At 43.3% G+C, this 21,829-nt stretch overlaps 1 protein-coding gene across 1 annotated transcript in view; it reads right to left on the bottom strand.

Moving 5' to 3' along the window:
• The window catches only part of thsd7ba (thrombospondin, type I, domain containing 7Ba), a 743,639-nt gene that overhangs the window by 313,284 nt on the left and 408,526 nt on the right, over positions 1-21,829 (bottom strand). Inside the window, exon 8 of the mRNA XM_055638650.1 lies at positions 11,334-11,525. Coding sequence (XP_055494625.1) covers positions 11,334-11,525 — 192 coding nt within the window. The remainder of the gene's footprint in view (positions 1-11,333; positions 11,526-21,829) is intronic.

Here is a 21,829-nt window from a genome sequence, read left to right as displayed (position 1 = left end):
GACATCAATAGGGTCCTGTGTAGGGTCAGGTTCAGCCTAGTGCAGGCTCCATGGGCAGATTTCCCAAATTGACGGATATTCTTCCTGCCTCACTGGAGACTAAAGGGCCTGTCCCACTTGCGTGTCCTTGGTCGCGTTGAGGGCATGGGCATCATGATCACGTTGAGGGCATGGGCATTGTGTGGTCGCGCGGGGCCGGTCCCACTTAGAAGCGGGACAGGCCCAAGACCCTGGCGCAACTCAACGTCTCACCTTCAACAGCAGCAGAAGCAGGCAAACAATCGCCAAACTCGGCCTGGGGCTCACGGCCGTTGCGTTCCGGATCCGCCCCCACTTCTACTCCCAGAGCAGAGCCAAGAAAATTGAAGATAGACACAAAATGCAGGAGTAACTCAGTGGGACCGGCAGCATCTCTGGAGAGAAGCAATGGGTGACGTTTCAGGTCAAGACCCTTCTTTTCAGACTGAAGAAGAGTCTCATCACGAAACGTCACCCATTGCTTCTCTCCAGAGATGCTACCGGTCATGATGAGTTACTCCATCTTTGTGTCCATCATCAAATGACGTCTCACGCTCCAGACAGCTGTGCATACGCATGTAATCGCGCCCGACCTTCGTGGGACCGTCTCGGCTCAACGCGACCACGAGGTTGCGTAATTTGCATGCCAAGGACAAGTAAGTGGGACAGGCCCTTAAGGGAAGTCAGCTAACTCAGCATAGGAACAGCTGGCAGCGCAGGCGGCATCGTGAATAATGCCACTGCTGTCTTAACGCTGCAAAAAAGCTGAATATCACTTATGTGGAGAAACACACCCACGTCCAACAAACAGGCTTCCACCTTCAATAAAGATCTGCCTCGTGTAACTCCATTGAAGAGAACTTCATAATGGAACAGAAGGAGTAAAGATTAAATTTTCAGGAACTATGAAAATATAATTCTAGTTCATCATCTGGTTTCGAGCATCAAAGAGGCCAAAGTCAGGTAACGCCATTGTAGTTGGAGACTCCATTGTGAGAGGTACGGACAGGGGTTTCTGCAGGAACAGATGGGATTCGAGGATGGTGTGCTGCCTTCCTGGTGCCAGGATCCAGGATGTCATGGACAGAGTGCAGAAAATCCTCAAGGGCGAAGGTGAACAGCCGGAAGTGGTAGTGCATGTCGGCACAAACGATGTCAGAAAGAAGGGGATGAATATTCTGCAGCGTGACTTTAGAGAGCTTGGAAAAATGCTGAAAAGCAGGACCTCCAGGGTGGTTATCTCATGTTTGCTTCCAGTTCCACATGCTGGCGAGAGCAGGAGCACGGAGATACGGGACCTGAATGTGTGGCTGAGCAACTGGTGCAGGGGGCAGGGATTTAGATTCTTATATCACTGGGATCTGTTTTGGAGTAAGGGGGAACTGTACAAAAGGGACGGATTGCATCTTAACTGATGGGGAACCAGCATTCTGGCAGGCAGGTTTGAGGAGGGGGGGTAGCTCTGTTGGTGAGGGATAGAATTCAGTCCCTTGTGAGGGAAGACATAGGGACTGACGAGGTGGAGTCACTGTGGATTGAGTTGAGGAATTGTAAAGGCAAGATGACACTAATTGGTGTTATCTACAGACCCCCAAATAGTAGCTCAGATGTAGGGTGTAAGTTGAAGCAGGATTTAAAACTGGCATGTAACAAAGGTAATGCCACTATGGTGATGGGGGATTTCTATATGCAGGTAGACTGGGAAAATCAGGTTGGTTCAGGACCTCTAGATAGAGAGTTTGTAGAATGCCTCCGAAATGGATTCTTAGAGCAGCTTGTATTGGAGCCGACCAGAGAAAAGGCAATTCTGGATTTAGTGTTGTCCAATGAGCCAGATATAAGAGAACTCGAGGTAAAGGAACTGCTTGGAGGTAGTGATCATAATATGATTAGTTTTAATCTGCAATTTGAGAAGGAGAAGATTAAATCGGAAGTGTCAGTGAAGCAGTTGAACAAAGTGGACTATGAAGGCACAAGAGGGTTGCTGGCCAAGGTAGACTGGAAAGGGATCCTAGCAGGAATGACGGTGGAACAGCAATGGCGGGAATTTCTGGGCATATTCCGGAAGACGCAGGATCATTTCATTCCAAAAAAGATTTTAAGGGGAGTAGGAGGCAACCGTGGCTGATAAGAGAAGTTAGGGATAGAATAAAACTGAAAGAAAAGATGTATAACACAGCAAAGAGTAGCCGGAAGCCAGAGGATTAGGAAACTTCATAGGACAACAGGAGGAAACGAAACAGGCAATACGGGCTAAAAAGATGAAGTATGAAGGGAAGGGAAGATGGCCAGGAATATAAAGAAGGACAGTAAAAGCTTCTTTAGATTTAGATTACATATGTTAAGGGAAAAAGAGTAGCAAAGTCAAACGTGGGTCCCTTGAAGGCAGACATGGGTGAAATTATTATGGGTAACAAGGAAATGGCAGAAGAGTTGAACAGGTACTTCAGATCTGTCTTCACTAAGGAAGACACAAATAATCTCCCAGATGTACTGGAGGACAGAGAATCTAAGGGCGTAGAGGAACTGAAAGACATTTTCAATAGGCTAGAAATAGTATTGGGCAGGCTAATGGGACTGAAGGATAATAAATCCCCTGGACCTGATGGTCTGCATCCCAGGGTCCTCAGAGAGCTGGCTCCAGAAATAGTGGATGCATTGGTAATCATTTTCCAATGTTCAATAGAATCTGGATCAGTTCTTGTGGATTGGAGTATAGCTAATGTTATCCCACTTTTCAAGAAAGGAGCAAGAGAGAAAATGGGGAATTACAGACCATTTAGCCTGAATTCAGTGGTGGGAGAGATGCTGGAGCCAATTATTAAAGACGTAATAAAGGGGCATTTGGATAGCAGTAAAAGGATTAGTGCAAGTCAACATGGATTTATGAAAGGGAAATCATGCTTGACTAATCTTCAGGAATTTTTTGGGGATGTGACAAGTAAAATGGATGAAGGGGTGCCAGTGGATGTAGTGTATCTAGAATTTCAGAAAGGCTTTGATAAGGTTCCGCACGGGAGATTGGTGACTAAAATTAGAGCACATGGTATTGGGGGTAGGGTGTTGACATGGATAGAAAATTGGTTGGCAGACCGGAAGCAAAGAGTAGGAGTGAATGGGTCATTTTTAGAATGGCAGGCAGTGACGAGTGGAGTACCGCAAGGCTCGGTGTTGGGGTCGCATCTGTTTACCATATATATTAATGATTTGGAAGAGGGAATTAGGAGCAACACTAGCAAATTAGCGGATGACAAAAAGCTGGGTGGCAGTGTGAACTGTGAAGAGGATGTTAGAAGGTTGCAGGGTGACTTGGACAGGTTGAGTGAGTGGGCAGATGCGTGGCAGATGCAGTATAACATAGATAAATGTGAGGTTATCCACTTTGGTGGCAAAAACAAAGGGACAGACTATTATCTCAAACGGGGTTAGGTTAGGTAAGGGGGAGGTGCAGCGAGACCTGGGCATCCTTGTACACCGGTCACTGAAAGTTGGCTTACAGGTACAGCAGGCAGTGAAGAAAGCTAATGGAATGTTGGCCTTCATAACAAGAGGATTTCAGTATTGGAGTAAAGAGATTCTTCTGCAGTTGTATAGGGCTCTGGGGAGACCATATCTGGAGTATTGTGTACAGTTTTGGTCTCCTAATTTGAGGAAGAACATCCTTGTGATTGAGGCAGCGCAGAGTAGGTTCACGAGATTGATCCCTAGGATGGTGGGACTGTCATATGAGCATAGATTGAATAGACTGGGCTTGTATTCACTGGAGTTTAGAAGGATGAGGGGGACTCTTAAAGAAACATATACAATTATAAAAGGACTGGACAAGCTAGATGCAGGAAAAATGTTCCCAATGTTGCGCGAGTCCTGAACTAGGGGCCACAGTCTTAGAATAAAGTGGAGGTCATTTAAGACTGAGGTGAGAAAAAACTTTTTAACCCAGAGAGTTGTGAATTTATGGAATTCCGTGCCACAGAGGGCAGCGGAGGCCAAGTCACTGGATGGATTTAAGAGAGAGTTAGTTAGAGCTCTAGGCGCTAGTGGAGTCAAGGGATATGGGGTGAAGGCAGGCACGGGTTATTGATTGGGGACAATCAGCCATGATCACAATGAATGGCGGTGCTGGCTCGAAGTAAGGGGGGAACTGTACAAAAGGGCTTAACAGGTGGGGGACCAGCATTCTGGCAGGCAGGTTTGCCACTGCTACACTGGTGGTTTTAAACTGAATAAGGGGGGTGGGGTGTCAAATGGGATAGTCGAGGATGGAGTTAAAGGGAAAGGGTATCTTAAATGTGTGAGCGTAGAGACAGAGGGGTGTAAAATGAGGGTAGAAGCAATAGGTAGCAAGGTGAAAAGTAAAAGTGGTAGGCAAACAAATCCAGGGCAAAAATCAAAAAGGGCCACTTTTCACCATAATTGTATAAGGGGTAAGAGCGTTGTAAAAACAAGCCTGAAGGCTTTGTGTCTCAATGCAAGGAGCATTCATAATAGGGTGGGTGAGTTGAATGTGCAGATAGCTATTAATGACTATGATATAGTTGGGATCACAAAGACATGACTCTAGGGTGACCAAGGCTGGGAGCAGAACATCCAGGGATATTCAATATTCAGGAGGGATAGATAGAAAGGAAAAGGAGGTGAAGTAGCGTTGCTGGTTAGAGAGGGGATTAACGCAATAGAAAAGACGGACATTAGCTTGGAGGATGTGGAATCGATATGGGTAGAGCTGCGAAACACTAAAGGGCAGAAAACGCTAGTGGGAGTTGTGTACAGGCCACCTAACAGTAGTAGTGGAGTTGGGGATGGCATCAAACAGGAAATTAGAAATGCATGCAACAAAGGTAAAACAGTTATAATGGGTGACTTCAATCTACATATAGATTGGGCAAATCAAATTGGCAAGGGTGCTGAGGAAGAGGATTTCTTGGAATGTATGCAGGATAGTTTTCTAAACCAACATGTAGAGGAACCAACGAGAGAGCAGGCTATTCTAGATTGGGTATTGAGTAATGAGGAAGGGTTAATTAGCAGTCTTGTTGTGCGTGGCCCCTTGGGCAAGAGTGACCATAATATGGTTGAGTTCTTCATTAGGATGGGGAGTGACATTGTTAATTCAGAAACAAGGGTCCTGAACTTAAAGAAAGGTAACTTTGAGGGTATGAGACGTGAATTGGCCAAGATAGACTGGCAATTGATTCCTAAAGGGTTGATGGTGGATATGCAACGGAAGGCATTTAAAGACTGCATGGATGAGCTACAACAATTGTTCATCCCAGTTTGGCAAAAGAATAAATCAGGGAAGGTAGAGCATCCATGGATATCAAGGGAAATCAGGGATAGCATCAAAACAAAAGATGAAGCATACAAAATTAGCCAGAAAAAGCAGCCTACCAGAGGACTGGGAGAAATTCATAGGCCAGCAGAGGAGGACAAAGGGCTTAATTAGGAAAGGGAACATAGATTATGAAAGAAAACTGGCAGGGAACATAAAAAGTGACTGCAAAAGTTTTTATAGATATGTGAAGATGAAAAAGATTAGTGAAAACAAATGTAGGTCCCTTGCAGTCAGAAACAGGTGAATTGATCATGGGGAACAAGGACATGGCAGACCAATTGAATAATTACTTTGGTTCTGGCTTCACTAAGGAAGACATAAATAATCTGACGGAAATAGCAGGGGACCGGGGGTTAAATGAGATGGAGGAACTGGGTGAAATCCAGGTTAGCCGGGAAGTGGTGTTAGGTAAATTGAATGGATTAAAGGCCGATAAATCCCCAGGGCCAGATAGGCTGCATCCCAGACTACTTAAGGAAGTAGCCCCAAAAATAGTGGATGCATTATTGATGATTTTTCAAAACTCTTTAGATTTTGAAGTAGTTCCTGAGGATTGGAGGGTAGCTAATGTAACCCCACTTTTTAAAAAGGGAGGGAGAGAGAAAACGGGGAATTACAGACCAGTTAGTCTAACATCAGTAGTGGGGAAACTGCTAGAATCAGTTATTAAAGATGGGATAGCAGCACATTTGGAAAGTGGTGAAATCATTGGACAAAGTCAGCATGGATTTATGAAAGGTAAATCATGTCTGACAAATCTCATAGAATTTTTCGAGGATGTAACTAGTAGAGTGGATAAGGGATTACCAGTGGATGTGTTATATCTGGACTTACAGAAGGCTTTCGACAAGGTCCCACATAAGAGATTAGTATACAAACTTAAAGCACACGGTATTGGGGGTTCAGTATTGATGTGGATAGAGAACTGGCTGGCAGACAGGAAGCAAAGAGTAGGAGTAAACGGGTCCTTTTCACAATGGCAGGCAGTGACTAGTGGGGTACCGCAAGGCTCAGTGCTGGGACCCCAGCTATTTACAATATATATTAATGATTTTGACGAGGGAATTGAATGCAACATCTCCAAGTTTGCGGATGACACAAAGCTGGGGGGCAGTGTTAGCTGTGAGGAGGATGCTAGGAGGCTGCAACATGACTTGGATAGGCTGGGTGAGTGGGCAAATGCATGGCAGATTCAGTATGATGTGGATAAATGTGAGGTTATCCACTTTGGTGGCAAAAACAGGAAAGTTGACTATTATCTGAATGGTGGCCGATTAAGAAAGGGGGAGATGCAACGAGACCTGGGTGTCATGGTACACCAGTCATTGATAGTAGGCATGCAGGTGCAGCAGGCAGTGAAGAAAGCGAATGGTATGTTAGCATTCATAGCAAAAGGATTTGAGTATAGGAGCAGGGAGGTTCTACTGCAGTTGTACAGGGTCTTGGTGAGACCACACCTGGAGTATTGCATACAGTTTTGGTCTCCTAATCTGAGGAAAGACATTCTTTCCATAGAGGGAGTACAGAGACGATTCACCAGACTGATTCCTGGGATGTCAGGCCTTTCATATGAAGAAAGACTGGATAGACTCGGCTTGTACTCGCTAGAATTTAGAAGATTGAGGGGGATCTTATAGAAACTTACAAAATTCTTAAGGGGTTGGACAGGCTAGATGCAGGAAGATTGTTCCCGGTGTTGGGGAAGTCCAGAACAAGGGGTCACAGTTTAAGGATAAGGGGGAAATCTTTTAGGACTGAGATGAGGAAAACATTTTTCACACAGAGAGTGGTGAAGCTCTGGAATTCTCTGCCAAAGAAGGTAGTTGAGGCCTGTTCATTGGCTATATTTAAGAGGGAGATAGCTGTGGCCCTTGTGGCTAAAGGGATCAGGGGGTATGGAGAGAAGGCAGGTACACGATACTGAGTTGGATGATCAGCCATGATCATATTGAATGGCGGTGCAGGCTCGAAGGGCCGAATGGCCTACTCCTGCACCTATTTTCTATATGTTTCTATGTTTTAAGTTTCCAAGTCAAACTTGTTTTCTGTTTATATGGTACTGGAACTACAATTGATAGAACATTTCACTCTTTACAGTATGTTATTTATTGTTTTGGACACCGATTGATTTTAAATGCCCCTGTGCAGCTTGTAAATTATTTTTTCCCATGTGTGAAATAAACTTACAAAAGTATTTCAACAACTACAATATCCTATTTTGCTCTGAAGAATGAACAGACTCTTTACTTCTTTCTTGGCATAAGGAAGAAAATGCTTCAGCTGGACTATTGTTGTCCTTCATTTTAATGAATAACCAGGAACAAAAAAAATCTTTAAAAACGATACTGTTACTGCAAGACATGCTTTTTTGAAACAGTATGTTGTGCTGAGCAGTCTGTGAAATGGCAAGGTATCAATACACTGACACTGAAAAGACGTTTTGGATTAGGATGCCTCACTGTAGGAAATCCATTCATTCAGTCTGAACAATTGTTCTCTGACAAATAATGTTGGACCAAGTGGTTGTGCGAACGCTAGTGTTTTGTCTTCAATAGAAAACACAGCATTTTTTAGATGATGGATGACGTACTGTGGGTGGTGCCAGCACCAAATCTGTTGTATTCTCCTTTCAATAGAAAGCAGAAAATATCACGTCAAATTCTACCCTGCAGAATTTAAAATCCCGATGGCTCTAGTTCACTAAATGCTTAGCCTACATAAAAGATGCTGTTCAGCATAGATAAAGTGGACACAGATCCTTTTTCTCAAGGTGGAAATGTCAAAGACCAGGCGTAGCTTTTTGATGACAGGGAAAAAGTTTTAAGAAGCCTGCGGGGCGGGAATATTTTTAATGCAGAGAGTGGAGAGAGAGACCGGAACGTGCTGCTAGGCTGGAAATGTAGGCAGAAAATGATAGTGGAATTTAAGAGGCTGTTAGATAGGCATATAGATATGCAAGGAATGGAGGGAAATGGGCAGAAGAGATTAGTTTATGTTGACTTCACGTTTTGTACAGACATTGTGGACCAAAGATCTTTTGTGTACGGTGCTGTGCTTTTCTATGTTCTGTGAATGCGTTTACTTTTTTTAATTGAAAATATATGGAGTGGAATACGTTTTCTAATTGACTGCAATTGATGAAAAACCTTTGGACAGCCAGTATTGAGATGATTAAATGATTCACCTATTGATCAAGCTCGAAGTGTGAAATATTCAAATGAGATTTATTTTATGCACATAATTTATGTTACCCGTCGTCCTCCCACTTCATCTTTATGCAGAAATTATCCTTCTTTTACTGGGAGAAGTTGCTTTTGTTGCTTCCTCTGCTCCTTAAAAGACCGCTGAGTAATTTGATTTTGTTTACTGTCAATGAGCTGCTAGGAAGCCATATAAAAAAACATTACCTCCCAATTCCTGCATATTGCCATGTCCAATTAGTTAGGCAATAGAGTTGGTAATCAGTACTCAGTTTCTGTTTACACCGGTGTGTCATTAAGGACTAATGAACAGATTGATGGCTAGTTATAGGGTTCTGAATAAATGATACTTTATTATCACATGTGTGCAAGGTATGCAAAGAGTCGCCACATGAAGGACACTGACAAAGTTACATATTCCATTTGTAGTCCCCTTTGTTCTCGGCGGTCCCCCTGTGGCGGGTCCCCCTTTGTTATCCCTCTCGCCAACGACCCCCCCCCCAGACCGGGTCCACCTTTGTTCTTCCTCTCAGTGGTCTTTCAGGATTTGAGGATTTTATTCCTTGAGATCAGGAGGCTGAGGCGTGATGTTACAGAGGTGTATAAAATCATGAAGAGAATTGATAGGGTGAATGCACAGGTCCTTTTACCCAAGAAAGGGAAATCAAGAACCAGAGGACATAGAGTTGAGATGTAATTGGAACCTGAGGGGCAACTTATTCATACAGTGGGTATATGGAACAAGCTACCAGCGGAGGTAGTTAAGTTACATGCAATAACAATATTTAAAAGCACAGGTACATGGACATGAAAGGTTTAGAGAGATATAAACAAATGGGGGCAAAAGGGATTAACTTAGGTGAGGCACCTTGGTCGGCATGGACGATTTGGGCTGTTTTTGTGCTGCATGACTCCATAACTGTGAATTTGATGTGAACGCCTGCCTTCTCCTATAGAAGGCATGGGTTCACATCAGGTTCCAGCAAAGAGTCCCATATTGCTCAGTTTGGATAGGCTGCCAGTGAAGACTGCAAATGTTGGGTAGGATTTGAGCCAACATGGTGAGTGCAGATAAATGCTGGGAGAGGCAGCACCTTGACAGAGTTTTGGGACCTGAAGGTCTCTCCACCTTAGAGTTATATCATGCCTTCTCTTGCATATGATGCAAGCTGCAGTTCTTTAATGTTGCCATAGAGAGATTAGAGAGAGATGCTGGTTACAGAGAGCCATAATGATGAGAAAAACAACAGCTTTGTGTTAAATGAACACAGTACATTCTTCTTCTAGAGAATGTCTTCAGTAACTACAAGAGAAAATGTGGTGAGATGCTGTGGGATGTGGTGGAAATTATGGGAAACCCAAATGGAAAAACCTAAAGTTCATTATACAACACATTCAATGGTTTGATTTATCATTTTCTGTGATATTACCTTTTTCTTGTCCTTTGGCATAATTATGCTCTAAATCTTGTTAATCTTATAATCCCTGGGCCAATTGCAAAACCAAAATCTACAGTGTCTTCAAAACTTGACGCTGCAGATAATTGCAAAGAATGACAGGCCCCAGAGCCATTCCAGATGTTGCAGAATTGCAATTACTAGCAAGTTCAAAAATAGCATAACCACTAAATCAACCAACAGTCAGGTTATGGAGGGTTATGAGCTGTGACGGAATTGTAGTTTCAGATGTTGTTTGTTCGAATTTCAGCTGAGACCTTGGTTGCAATTTGTTCCAACCCAAGAGTTCCTTTTTATATTTTATGGTTGCAAGCATCAATGACACAGGCTGCTGATGAATTAGAAATTCGGAACAAAACAGAAGTGAAGGAGAATAGTAGCTGAAGCCATGATTTCTGAAACACATTTTTAGAAATCCTTCTTTGAATTCAGAATATTCAAATATTCAAGGAAGAAATAGTCAAAACAGTGGCAACACTATGGAAAAATTATGAGATCAAAATAATAAGTAATGTAATATGCTAAGCTACATTAGTACCCGATGTAGAACTTAAATCATATACCACATCATTACTGCAACTTGTATTATGATTAGCATCCACTTCCCCTCTTTTTAAAGTACTTTGAGAGACTCCTAGCCATGAGGTGCATCATAGAAAACCTTAGTTTTCTTTGGATGTGCATTTCTTAAAATAGTGATACTTAAAGTTACACACTCTATTGATTAAAATTTTTAACATTAGTAATATTGTGGATATGGGAATGTTACTGAAACATGCTATCACAGCACATAGACTTTATCTTCAACTAAATATTATTCATTTTATCGTCTATCTGTACAGTGTGGATGGCTTGATTGTAATCATACATTGTCTTTCCAATGACTGGTTAGCACGCAACAAAAGTTTTTCACTGGTCCTCAGTACATATGACAATAAACTAAATTAAACTAATAGTATTCATCATTTGGGCGTTTCTAAAACAACAGAAATTCCTGAAAGTGAATAAGAAATTATTTCACAGCACAGAAAAATCTCTTCACTGTTAAGCACTGTTTTTTTAGGTATTGTGGTGTTATCTTCATATAAATATTTCTTAAAAGTAATGATTTAAACTCTTATAAATTAATATCATTAAACTGTTGCCACGTTATTGGCTTGCACAATTGATTGCCATGCACAATTGATTTTAAGTTATTACCACAATTACTGACACTACACTCGATAAACAGTAGAGTGGCAATATATCTTTAATGACAACATTATAATATGACCAGATTCAAAGCTGCTAATGCTATAGAGGCAGATACACATCAGGCACACTTACCGATGTGAGCTAATGCTACAATGGACCTGCTTCTCCTCTGCTTTCCTTCTGCATTTTTGCTGGAACAGGAGTGAGAGCAGACTGACCATTCAGACCATTCACTGAGAACACAGTCAGCACGACAAGGCACCTCACATACCCAGCCAATATGGAGAGACGACTCCTTGCAAAGGTCTTCAGGTACCATCTCAGCTACAAAACAAAAAGAAAAACCCTTAAAATAAAACTAAGCTACTTGACCTTCAAAGTCAGTACAAATTTTGAATTTAAATCAAGCTCAAGAGAATGAGATCAAAATCAAGAGTGTACAATTGACATGTGCAGCATATATAAATCAGAACAATGAGATTCTTATTTATTACAGGTTTATATTAGACAAGCATATTTGGCACAGCAACACCAATGAATATGCAATAAATCATCAGTAATTTCAAGGAAACTAGATGATGAAAATGGAAAAAAATTTAAGTATGTGGAGCAACTATAATAATCTGCAGTGATTTGGTAGGATTGAGTTGTTTGAAGTTGGGTTATGGTTAGGATTGGGAAGGGTGGTTCAAGAGCATGTTGATAGATAGGAAGAAGCTGTTCATGAAACTCGAGGGACCAGTTGTCAGGCTCCTGTATCTTCTTTACAATGGTAGCAGCGAGAAGAGAGCAGGTTAGGGTTTTATGGGGCTTTGATGGTATTAGCTACCTTCTTGAGGCAGTGCTTCAAGCAGTCAACGGCCACCACTTTCTACAGTCTCCATCATTCCTGGGCATTCAAATTTCCAAACTAGTCTGTAATGCAACCAATGTCTTTCTCTTCATCGTTCTATAGAATATTTGACAAATATTATTTAACCTGGGGAACTGAATGGACCATTCTTTTCCATTCTGTTCAATCAATGAATCAGATCACAGATTACTTGATTGTGACTGTTCATTTAGTCATAGCTCTTGATTCTCTGAGCTCAACAACAAGCTTCTGCTGATAGTCAAGAAAAATGCAAGTTCTTCAGAACTTTCTTCAAAATTTCAAGATTTCCACTTTGTTTCTTTTAAGAGCACTTTGTCAATATCACTCCCACTCAGGCTTCAATGTTAAGATTGTGCACTTCTCCTCCAGCTTCCACACCAGGGGAAATCAGTCTGAAGAAGGGTCCTGACCTGAAATATCACCCAGCCTATATTAAGGGCTTTCATATGTCAAGAACCACTCAGGGTGGGGACATAGAGCTGGAGAGAAGGGACTGGTAAGTTTTCATTTGGAGAGCATGGAAAATAAGGTAGTGCTATGCAAGGGAGATCATTGATAATCTGAGGGGGGGGGGAGAGGGGGCAGGGTGGGGAGGGAGGGGGGAGGGAGGGGGGGGGGGGGGGGGGGGGGGGGGGGGGGAGAGAGAGAGGGGGGGGAGGGAGAGAGAGGAGGGGAGAGAGAGGGAGAGAGAGAGAGAGAGAGAGAGGGAGAGAGAGCAGAGTCTTGAACGAGGGAGCAGGGAGCAGAGATTGGCGAGAGGCTTCATTTCCAGTAGCATCTTTTGAATAACAGGGGGGCAAGAGGGAGTGGTGGGGGAAAGAGAGGGGGGGAGAGAGAGAGGGGGGAGGCAGAGGGGAGAGGAGGGGAGAAAGAGGGGGGGAGGGGGATAGGGGGAGAGGAGAGAGAGAGAGGAGAGAGAGAGGGGGGAGAGGCCCGGGCCATTCCGAGCCGAGCTGAGGCGCGCGAGAGGGCGTGTGTGCATCGACCAAAGGATCGCGCGTTGGGCCTCCGCAGTCTTCAGCTATGATCTTTGGTCTTCAGTCGACGGGCTGACTGAATAACGGGGGGAGGAGGGAGAGGTGGAGGGGTGACGTCACTCGCAACGTAAGCAGTTGGCAGGCAGGCAGATCCATTGTGATGTCATCAGCGACAAACAGGCGCTTTGATTTAAATGTTTTATCGGATTTGTGTACATTTTCATTAATAATTCAAGAAATAAAGCACAACATTTTCAGATAAGCCTATTTTGGACTCCAGGGGGTAAATCTCTACTGGAATATGTAAACATTTTACCATTAGCGTGTCGTTTTTTTGAGAAGATGTGTCAACACACACACACACACACACACACACACACACACACACACACACACATACACAACACACACACACACACACACACACACACACACACACACACACACACACACACACACACACACACACACACACACACACACACACACACACACACACACACACACACATCCAAGATCAGAGTTTTGTTATTATAGAGATCTTTTATAATAGTGACTAACTTTAAAATGATGGATGATTGTGATGGAAATTGACAATATTCGAGCCAGTTGACAATACTGGCAGATGTTTCCAATTCAAGCTGGGCTCTTATTAGACGGGTTTAGAGGGACTTTGATGATCAGTTTCCAACCACCTTCATTGCAGTATGAATTGCTGGAGAACAGATTAGCATCTGCATTGCTATCTTCTTGCTCCCTGGGATTTCCAGATCCATAATTCCCGACACACCTCCCCCAATCAGGATTTACAACCATTTTCAACCCTCAAATCAGGAATCCGATCATGCAATCCATTTTTAGTTGCACGGCAGTGAAATAAACAGCACAACACAATTTTGTTTTTAGGCACTATGTTTGTTCACAACATTCACAGTACTTGAGGTGAAAATATCAGACAAAATTGATTTAGATAAAAGCAGATCACAGGCTTCTGTGCACATACTGCAAAAAATACAGAAGGCCTTTGACTTTCTGATGTTTTTGGAATACCAAATCCATCACTCAATTTATATGGAGTTTGGCATCCAATAGCTCTTTCTTGTTAAGATTCCTCAGCATGTACACTGTGGAATATGCTCCTTTACAGGATCCAAGGCTCCATTCGCTCGAAAGGGAATTGTAGGGCAGCAATTACCACTTCAATTATTGTTTAAGTTAAAAAATATTCCTCTGTGGTTATTGTCTTTAATTGCTTTCATAAATCTTTAAGGTGTTTCAATTCACCATTTAAAATCATAATCATTTTGTTTCCATTATATACTTCAATTTAAGAGTTTTAAAAAGCCTCTGAATGTCAGTCATTTCTAAATTGTTAAATGATGCAGATAGTTTTACAGCAGGTAGGGAGGTGGGGGGGGTTGGGGGGTAGTTTATGTGGGCTGTCAGATCTGCGTTGTTAGTCAAACTTTCAGGAATATTTCAGAAACAGGTTTTGTTCAATGCACTGCTCGAGGCCACACTATCATTCAGACCACATAAACTACTTTGGGCCATCAGATATGTTGTTTGTTTCCAGACTTGGTTTGTGTGGGCATGGAGAGACTGCAAGCAACAATTCTGGGAGGTGGACGTCCAAAATGATTTGTTTGATTATCTCAGAATTGTAACAAGATATGAGAGATTAACGTTAGCCACAAGTTTTTGATTTTTATTAAATGCAGGCATTATTGAATATTTTTTTACCATCTCAGTACAGATTAGCTGCGAAAAATAAAGAATGGTATGGTTTATTGGCTCAGAGGGAGGCTACAGCTAATATAAGCATACCATAAGTATTCACTACAATGACGTAAAATGGATGTACAATTCCTAATAGCTAGAACAAGTAGGGGACGCCGTCCTGTATGGGTATGGCTGCCCAGCTTGCATTGTTTATTCACCTCTTTTTTTAATTTTTAGTGAGTTAAAGTGTTTTGTTTTTGGAGGTTTAGTCTTTTTTTATGTGGGGGGTGGGGGGAAAGGGGGAAACTGCTTTTCAGGGTCCCTACCTGGTCGGAGAGGCGGCTTTCCTCCGAGCAGCACCTTTGACCCGTCCTCGCGGCCTACCATCGGGGCCTGGAGCGGCGTTTCCTGAAGGGATCGGCCAGAACCTCGGCTTCAGCGGCGGCACAGTGCTGGAGCACTATGGTGGAGCGGGCGATGCCTTGCCCGGGTCACCGCGCTGGAACTCGCCGGTATGCTGGGACCGCCGATAAAAACATCACGGAGCTGCGGGTCTGTGGAGCGGCCAACTGTGGGCGGCAGCGCTGAACGTTACATTGGGAGCCTGGGATCTCTCGACAAGATCGCCAGTGGTGGAGCTCCATCCAGCGCAGCCTGTCGGCTTCGGAAGGAAGCGGCCGTTCCAGGTATCGAGTATGGAAGTGGCCGTTCCAGGTTTCCCAAGCCGCTGAGAGGATTCTCCCGACGCCGGAGCACAATCATCCGGCGGGAAGGGCCTGGAACATCGGGTCTCCGTAAAGGCGACTGCGGAGGCCTCAATAGGCCCGACTATGGGTGGACATGGGGATGGGGACTGGGCTTTATGCCTTCCCTCATAATGGGGAACCATTGTGGGGGGATGTTTTTATGTTTAAATTTCTTTATTATTGTTATGTTGTATTATTTTTAATGTGCTGCAATGGCAATCCGCATTTCACTACACCAATTGGTGTATGTGACAAATAAAGAACCTTTGAACCTTTGAAGTTGGCTATTAAATAGCATTACAGGTCAGTCTTAAAAGCTCATGGGAGCGGTCTTATTCTCCTTGACCAATTCAAGTTATTAAACCAAGGTTTTGGAATCAATCTTAAAAAGCTGTTCGCCACTTTACTTAAATTCCATGCTGTACCGCCTACTTTAATGGCTGACTTTTAGGAACACCAAATATCTTCAACATAATCAGAGATTTAGACTAGCCCATAACTCATCCTTCTCATTGATGGAAGATGGCAGTAGGACTTTCCTTAGCCCATGAACTCACCATAGTCACCCACTTTCTTCTTTTTAGTATTTGACTAATTTCTCATAGGCAGTAATTAAAGAAAAGGTTCTATACAGCACCATCCCTATTCCCATTATCAAGCTGCAAAGTTTGTTTCCTATCCAATGTCCACACTGTACTAGTAGCCTCTGTGAGGTTTTCATACTGTACTTCCAGACCCATACTGACGCAGAGTGAGCGGGCGGGTGAGCAGGCGGGTGAGCGGGCGGGTGAGCGGGCGGGTGAGCGGGCGGGTGAGCGGGCGGGTGAACTGGCTGGTGAGTGGATGGGTGAGTGGGCGGGTGATCAGGAGGGTGAGTGGGCGGATGATCGGGTGGTGATCGGGTGGTAAGCGGGCGAGTGAGTGGAATAGGTGGAATAACCTATTTTACAAGTTTTTGAAAAACATGCCTTTGCAAGTTTGTAAACCTATTCTCATTTGTTTAGAAAAAAAAATTGTTACTAAGGCTGCAGACCAGAAGGATCCTAACCCAAAATAACACCTATCCAGGTTCTCCAGAGATGCCGCCTGGCCCGTTGAGTTACTCCTGCACTTTAGGTTGTTTTTCGTAAACCAGTACCTGTAGCCCCTTGGTACACAAAAATGCTGGAGAAACTCAGCGGGTGCAGCAGCATCTATGGAGCGAAGGAAATAGGCGACGTTTCGAGCCGAAACCCTTCTTCAGACGTTTCTGCCCGAAACATCGCCTATTTCCTTCGCTCCATAGATGCTGCTGCACCCGCTGAGTTTCTCCAGCATTTTTGTGTACCTTCGATCTTCCAGCATCTGCAGTTCCTTCTTGAACAATCTGTAGTTCCTTGTTTTTACAAATCAGGTCTTGTAAGCTTTTTTTCAAGACTAAATTTTAAATGCTAACACACTAGTTTCTAAAGCTGGTGAAGTTGTGGAATTCTCGGCCACGCAAGGCAGTGGAGGCCAATTCACTGGATGAATTTAAAAGAGAGTTAGATAGAGCTTTTGGGGCTAGCGGAATCAAGGGGTATGGGGAGAAGGCAGGCACGGGTTACTGATTGTGGATGATCAACCATGATCACAATGAATGGCGGTGCTGGCTCGAAGGGCCAAATGTCCTCTCCCTGCACCTATTTTCTATATTGCTTTGTTTCTATGTTTTGTTGTGCAAATCGAGCACTTTTCATGCTTGGTTTGTAAGAATATCATTGATTTTGTTGAGAAGTTGAGGTGTCAGGTCTGCTCAAGGAACACCTTTGCCATTGTACCTTTGTCGATAGCGCTACTTAACAAAAAATCACACATCAAAGTTGATGCAGTACTAACAAATCTGCTGTTTGCTGTTAAGAGTCTCACAATCTACTTTGCACTGAAAGCCTGGCTTTAAATTTTTTATTTTAACCTTTTTCTATGGTTTGTATGGAAACTTATTATCTATTTTGTGTAAAGCACTTTGGTGTCAATGCGAGTTGACTTAAAACGTGCTATATAAATAAAGCTTACTTACTTACTTACTTACTTACTTACTTACTATCTTACTTACTTACTTACTTACTTAAGCTCCAGTTGATACCTATTCCTGAAAAATATATACAATCATCAGTGAAAATGGAAACCAATGGAAACACTCAGCAGGTCGGGCAGAATCCGTGGAAGGAGAAACTGAGTGGGCTGGGAAATGGGTAGGAAGGAACTGCAGATGCTGGTTTAAACCAAATGATTCGGCGGGAAAGCCAGGGATTTGGGATTATATTGTTACAAAACAATACTGCAACAAAGGGAAACTTGATGCTGGAACTAACTAATAAACACAGCTATTCTGGCCTGGTTTATTTTTTCGCAATATATTCAGCTTCGTTAAAAACAATTCAATGAGCTACTGCAAAAGATCTTTTGAAAATTGCATTGAAAATTGGATTAGATTTGGTCTCCTTAGCATTAAACACTACAAATCTTAACTGATATGCTGAAATTATAACCTCTGGCAATACAGAAGAAAATCTAGCAACAAGACTTTGCGTTCTCTCCCTGGCATACTGAAATAAATTTCTTGTTTTTCACTGTCTTACACCAATAGCATCCTCCCACCAAAAGGGAAAATTAATGTTCCTCCTATGAATGTCTAGCAAAGCATTCTATTATTAGAGTTTACTTTATAAGAGCACAAAAACCTTGTGAACAAAGAAACTAACGATGTCAAGGGAGATCTTCAGAGCATTAAAGAAAAATCCAGATCAGCATTCAAGAGGTACTATTGTTTAAAAATAAAATGAAAAATTACATAAATAAATTGTATTACAACCAGTTTCCAAAGGAAGGTTTAAGGAGTGCTTTCAAGAAGATTAATTTCTGGAGAAACAACAAAAATGTAGATCTGGATTTGAAATTACAAATAAAACATATAATGTACAAGCTGTCTGGGACTGGTACAGACTGCAATATTGGGGTCTGCAACATAAATTGTGGATGTTATTGGTGTCATGAACAGGTACCTATACAACAGACTAGGGGAAATTTGCAGAAGCCACTTAACCAACATTTCTGCGCATCTTTGACATTTTGGACATAATCGGAGCACCTGAAGAAAACCCACATGGTCATAGGGAGAATACACAAACTCCATACAGACAACACCTGTAGTCAGGATCGAACCCAGCTGGCGCCTTGGCAGCAACTCTACTGCTGTGCAACTGTGCCACCCCCATGCGACTGTGCCGCCTCCTCCATTGCAAAAATGGGGGGAGGGGGGGGGTGCAAGCAAACTGGAGGAACAGCACCTTATATTGTGCTTAGGTAGCTTACAATAGTGTGAACGTTAAATCCTCCAATTTTAGGTAACTACCGCCTTTCCCTCTTTATTCCCCCCTCTCTTGCCTTATGCCTCACCTGGACATATATATTTTCCCCTTCCCTTCTCACCTTCATTCCTTCCTCTAGCTTCACAATTCACAATTCTTCGATCATTTTGTCACGCCTTCTGCCATTTCATCTCTGGCCTTTGTCCAACCATCTGATTATCAAAGAACCCCTTACCTGTATCCATCTATTACCTGCCCGGCTTTGTCCTGCCCCTCCTCTCTCCCTGTATCAGGACTGACTGTAGAGAGAAGATAGCTGGTATACAGAAGTGAGAAGGAGGAGTAGTGACTGGTATATGATAGGTGGAACAAATTGAGGAGTGGGGAGGGGGGGGGGTTATGAACAAATGGGGCTAACCGGGGTGAGGGGAAGGGGGGGACTGTTGACACAAAGGCTACTTGGTGTTAGGTGAAAATGAAAGAAGTTTAGGCGTAACATGAGGGGGAACTTCTTTACTCAGAGAGTGGTAGCGGTGTGGAATGAGCTTCCAGTGGAAGTGGTAGAGGCAGGTTCGTTGATATCATTTAAAAATAAATTGGATAGGCATATGGATGAGAAGGGAATGGAGGGTTATGGTATGAGTGCAGGCAGGTGGGACTAAGGGAAAAAAAAGTTGTTCGGCACGGACTTGTAGGGCCGAGATGACCTGTTTCCGTGCTGTAATTGTTATATGGTTATATGGTTATGGTTATATGGTTATAAGATAAATAGGCTTTGAGACGCCCTCTAAATGAAACCCTATTATTCTCGCAGCCGTCTGCAAATCTCCCAGCATATTTCTAATTTTTGTTGACTATTGGTGGCCTATGGTACAATTCCAACAAGATGATTGTCCCTTTTTATTTTTTAGCTCTGCCTATATAGCCTCTTTGCATAATTCCTCCGTAATGTCATCTCAGTCTCCTGCCTTGATGTTCTCCTTAATAATGAAGCAACTCCCCCCTGCCATATCCCTGCCTCTTTTGTCTACTGTCTGTTAAGAATTCAAAGTCGTCCAGCTTCGTAAGTTAATTTACTTTTGTAAATTATGAATTATACCTAGTGTGTAGGATACGGAGTGTACGGGGTGATCACTGACCAGTGCGGACTCAGTGGGCTGAAGAGCCCATTTCCATGCTGTATCTCTAAAGACTAATTCTGATTTACAGAAACTGGATGCTGGTGGTGACACTTAAGTGAGATTAAATATTTGCTTTTACCTAAGGTTGTTTGGAGTGCTACGAATAAATATTTCCTGTCATTATTTTTTTTCCTCATATTTCCTCATCTATCTTCATCTATCTATCTATCTATCTATCTATCTATCTATCTATCTATCTATCTATCTATCTATCTATCTATATCTATTCATCTATCTATCTATCACTTTGATCTTGTTATCTTCCGGTTTGCACAGTTTTCTATTTGCGCAAAAACGGTATGAGATAGCGCTATGATTTTTCGCCAGCTCACTCAACATTCTCCTGTGCTGTGAGTGCATGTCGCCAAATGGAAAGCGAAGACTGATCCTTGCGGAGGAGAACGACCAGTGACCAGTGCCCGCTGTGAGTCCCCATCACACTGTCAGCTTCAGCCCCTTCCCCTCTGGTCCCCCTCGCTAGCTCATGCCCCCTCCACCGTGATACCTCCCTCTCTCTATGGCTCCTCCCCCATCTTTTCTGCCAGCTCTCTCCCCTGGTCCCACACACATCCCTCTCCCCACAACATACCCCCTCCCACACACCCCCTCCCCACACAAACCCCCCGCACACACTCCCCCCCCCCCCCCCCACAACCCCCCCTACTCCCACAACACCCCCACCCATGCACCACTCTCCCCCCACAACTCCCTCCCACAACCCCCCGCATCCCCCAACCCGCCCACACCACCCCCTCCCCCCCACACCCACCAGCCCCCCGCCCACACACCCCTCCACCACAACCCCACTGCCCACATACCACCTCCCCCCTTTGATTCTCCCACCAGCCACTTATACAGGGATGATTTACAGTAGCAAATTATCTTCACAACCAGCACAATTCTGGATGTGTGAAAACTGGAGCATCCAATGAAAAACTCACGAGGTTAATGTTAAATTTCACACAGATAGATCCAGAGATTGGACTGCACACTGGGTCACCAGAGCTCTAGAACAGCTGCACTACCTGCAGAACCACCACAAAGCCTATATTAGATCCGGATCCTTGGGGTATGACCCTTGAATTCACCATCACTGCTGTTGCAGCACAAATCTAGTGGTTTCTCAGGACCACCAACAACACAGGATACCTCCACAACTTTGCCCCTCTTCTACTGATTTCTTCTATTTCAAAATTCACAGAACACATTGTCTCCATTGTCCTGACTTTCTTCAATATCTCCCAGGTCAGAACGTGTTCCCAAATGCCTATCATCACTGTTGTAATGCTACCAGTATCTAAAAACTGCATGTTAAATTTTCACCCGCTGAGTTTCTCCAGCATTTTTGTCTACCTTCGATTTTCCAGCATCTGCTGTTCCTAAACAGAATAAATTGTCTGGTCTCACAAGACCATTAATGCCAGGGCTTACCCACATATGCCTGCAGAACTTTAGCTTCCAGTCCTGGGGCAAGTCCAAACCAATAGAAGTAACTTCTGGCCAGCCAGCAATGTATTCAGCTGCTCCTGTGGGGCATTGGGTGATAACAGGTGCAAAGAGCACAAGTGCTGGGTGAGGGCGACAATAAGGTTTGGTGAGGGATGGCTGTTTATCCCATGTGTCTGATAGTCTATACTTTGACATTAAACGTTAAATATAAAATACTGATCTAAATTTAGGAGAATTACAATTGCTAGGTTTATATCTCAGGAGGTGTAAATTAAACATTACGCAATCTTGGTGAAGTCAGAATGCTGATCTTTCGCTGGTATTTAATTTGCAACATCTTTAGTAAGCCA

This window comes from Leucoraja erinacea, chromosome 7 (genome assembly GCF_028641065.1).
Source record: "Leucoraja erinacea ecotype New England chromosome 7, Leri_hhj_1, whole genome shotgun sequence".
Taxonomy (NCBI): Eukaryota; Metazoa; Chordata; class Chondrichthyes; order Rajiformes; family Rajidae; genus Leucoraja; species Leucoraja erinaceus.
Note: the sequence above shows the minus strand (reverse complement) of the source record. Positions and strands in the feature narration are given on the sequence as shown.